The sequence below is a fragment of the Lipomyces japonicus genome (genome assembly GCF_038497905.1).
Source record: "Lipomyces japonicus strain CBS 7319 unplaced genomic scaffold V1514scaffold_74, whole genome shotgun sequence".
Taxonomy (NCBI): domain Eukaryota; kingdom Fungi; phylum Ascomycota; class Lipomycetes; order Lipomycetales; family Lipomycetaceae; genus Lipomyces; species Lipomyces japonicus.
The window spans coordinates 36,222-39,277 of record NW_027117886.1 but is presented as its reverse complement, the minus strand read 5'-3'; the positions used below and the strand labels follow the sequence as shown (position 1 = coordinate 39,277).

General features: G+C 44.3%; 2 protein-coding genes across 2 annotated transcripts; one reads left to right on the top strand and one right to left on the bottom strand.

Annotated features, from left to right (window-relative positions):
- Positions 1-11: 11 nt before the first annotated feature.
- Positions 12-403, bottom strand: V1514DRAFT_322612 (uncharacterized protein; the record flags this gene model as incomplete). Its single annotated transcript, XM_066926127.1, has 1 exon — positions 12-403. A coding segment is annotated over one exon (392 nt), but the record flags the coding sequence as incomplete, so codon positions are not given.
- Positions 404-2,019: 1,616 nt separating this feature from the next.
- Positions 2,020-3,011, top strand: V1514DRAFT_338394 (uncharacterized protein). The gene is made up of 3 exons (XM_066928831.1): positions 2,020-2,429; positions 2,472-2,729; positions 2,753-3,011. The coding sequence occupies exons 1-3, from the start codon at positions 2,289-2,291 to the stop codon at positions 2,978-2,980; spliced, it is 627 nt and encodes a 208-aa protein (XP_066780847.1). The 5' UTR covers positions 2,020-2,288; the 3' UTR covers positions 2,981-3,011.
- Positions 3,012-3,056: the final 45 nt, after the last annotated feature.

The following is a 3,056-nucleotide window of genomic DNA, read 5'->3' as shown; positions in this document are numbered from 1 at the left end:
CTTCAGTTGGCAGACGGCGAGCCGTGAGAGAGATAGATGCTGCAGCAATTGGCAGCGGGTTTGCAAGAATATTGCTAACATTAGCAGCGGAGCGAACCTCGAAAGCCATGTGGTGGCCTCCCGAGGTGAGGGGGGAAAAATTACACCCGAAAGAGAAAGTCTCGAAAAAGGACTGAATAAGGGCTTCATCGGACACTTCTAGGGGCAGGTTTTCATAAATTACCGTGTCCGTCATGCGGGCACGTAATGGGAGCCTCGTGATGCGGGGTTTACCGCCCCCTGAGGCTGGTGAGGACGAAGCAGCCTGAGCGTATGACATAGGCCCAGGCAAAGAGCCTCCATTTGCATCCATCGGAGACATGCGCCCTGAAGGGCGCGCCGCTGTCGCGGATGAAGGATCCATATGAAAAGAAAATTTTTGAAGAATAAATAAAATCCTTTTATAAGCTGAAGCCACACATGTCCTTCTTGCTCGAATTTGTTCCTAATAGTTTGGTCAAATATTTCCCAATTGGTAGATAAATAATTATACTTCTCTTCCTTATTATGGTTAATATTGGTGTCTGAATGTTGCTGCCGCTCACCTATTAGTTCTATGCAGATCATTTCATGATCTGATCCGGAGCTTTCATCTTCAATAATGGTCCAGTTGCTAATTGATTTTGCCAAATTTGGTGTGGCAAAAGCAAGATCTAGGACTGATGATCTGCTATTTGGTCGGTGAAATGTGTATTAATCTGGGACATTTAGCAGTTGAAATCTGTACATCTGACAGTATTGCAAAATCTGGATATGCCTTTCCTCAACTCTCTGTGAATTCCACCAGTGACAGTGAGCATTAAAGTTTCCGACCATAATGCATTTTTCCCCTGGGTTATTTTGTCTTTGACGAATCAGTTGTTGAACAGGAATCTCATGGTCAGAGTATCAAAAGTTGTAATATACGGCAGCAAGAATGGCGAGTGCCCAACGCCGGTTTGCAAAATTTGCGGCAAGAAAGTATGGGGAGCTGGAGTTCCGACAGCAACATACAGTGCATGGAATAACAAGCGGGAATATCTGGAAAGGGAAGAAAAAGTGGCTTAAACTGCCAGGGCGTACGATTGTTGAATCTGATGAAGACTTTGCTGCTCGAGAAGATCGAAGAGATCGATGGCGGCATCGTGGTCGTGATGGTGACGTGCATGACGAAAACAACAAAGATGGACCAAATGGTGACCATGTAGTTGGCCTCATCTCTGGCAGTACATCTAATAAAGGCAAGACTCTAAAAGAATATGCTGAAAAATTAGATGACTCGGATTCAATATCAGAATTTAAAATTTTGGAACATGATTTGGTGTTTGTCCGCGCAGCCGATGACATGGATCTACAAGTCACGCATCAGCAGAGCACTGGCAGGAGCGGTGGGGAAGAACTAAATTCGTTGGTAATTCAAAGCAAGCATGTATATCACAAAAATTGCTGGCAAAAAATTAAGGATGTTCAATTGGCTTCATGAATTAGGCAAATAATAAATTTCAAAGGTATTTTTTGTGCTGGTCGCATTTGCATGGTTGTTACGTGTTGTTACGTACGTTAATGATATTTCATGAATTGAAGTTACTAGATTACATATGCAAGAGTTATTGTGGATTTCAATTGTACATGTTCGCCACGAATGATTTATATAAATGTACCTAGATGCTAATTATACATATAACTAAATGTCAAGATGACTTTGATTGACGTGACGAACTCATTAAACTAAATGATATGATTATTTTTAAATAATTCAAGTCTAAGTGGGCTGTCAAACTGCAAAAATAAACACACCAAATGTTTACAAAAACCGCGCGACGCGCACTTCCCTCTTTCCCTTGTTCTTTTCCGTTCATCGTTCATTTACTTCTTCACTTGAAGTTTTTTTTTAACCAAAAAAAATGTTTAAACAAGTAGATTTTGAAAGTGACTCACTTTTCAAGGCCGTCAGGGAGTATTACAAAATATTCCTTGACTGGTTAAGACCAGTTTTGTTTGTGACCCTTGCGCAGTTCGAACTCTGGGCATTTATAATGTTCGGACATGCAGGGCTAGCAATCCTTGCAAAAGAATTGCTTTATTTTATTTTTAAATTTTACATTTGTGGTTTCACCACGTTTTTTGAACATCGGCGTTTTTTGGCCGTTTTGTTCGGCGTTTTGCTGGTGCTGCTCGTACAGAACGCTACGGGAGCGGTCGCGACGGCCACGTACGTGCAGGCATGGCGTGCAATCGGTCAAAATACGTCGGAACTGGTTAAATGCGCGATGAACTGTTTGACTGAGGTTGGCAAAATAGCCATTTCACTGTTCATCGCGTATGTTGTCAAAGCTCCGGTTGCGCAAATGACCACGACCGCGACCGGGTTGCAAGTAGTGACAGCGACAACGACCGGCCCGATAAGGCCTGTGCCTGCGTTTTATGCATTTTCGATGACAAGGACGACGTAGATAACCGGCAATGATGAACCGCGGGTTACGGAGACGGGATTGCAGGTGTATGGACACGGGCCTGACATGACCACGGATCTAACGGTCGTGTACTATGACATGCCACAATGCCAATGCCCAGCAACTTACGACGTGCGCACAACGAATCTTATTGTTTTGACAGAAACCGGTCGCTCGAAAGAAACTGGACTTTCGGTGATTGTGATTTCGATGCGCATGATCCCGGGCCAGCATTGGGAGCCGCAAAGGACGTTGACCGTTTCTGACGTTGCGTCGTCAAGATTCACCACGTCGGCTCTGCCGCTGCCATCGCCACTGCCGAGGCCGATGCTGATGCCGATCAAATTGCCGGAGTATGTTGTTGTGTACAAAGGTTTCAGAAATACGCCATCGGAAACGGTTCAATGTTTACACGTCGCGTTGTTAAACCTGGTTTTGGACATGGACTGGCAATTGTCCTGTCCGTGGCCAGACGCATGCGTCCACTAGGCCGCCGGTGCGGTGATTGAAAAGAAAAGCTGAAATATACCTGATTATCATGTTGGCCTGTTTGATTAAGGCAAAAGTTTGAGGATCGACGACAAT

What these genes read in the sequence shown, in the direction of transcription:
- V1514DRAFT_338394 (XM_066928831.1), top strand. Translation starts at nt 2,289, where the DNA reads ATGAACTGTTTGACTGAGGTTGGCAAAATAGCCATTTCACTGTTCATC. An exon ending in CGACCGGCCCGATAAGGCCT is followed by an intron (nt 2,430 to 2,471) that starts GTGCCTGCGTTT and finishes AGGACGACGTAG; the next exon opens with ATAACCGGCAATGATGAACC.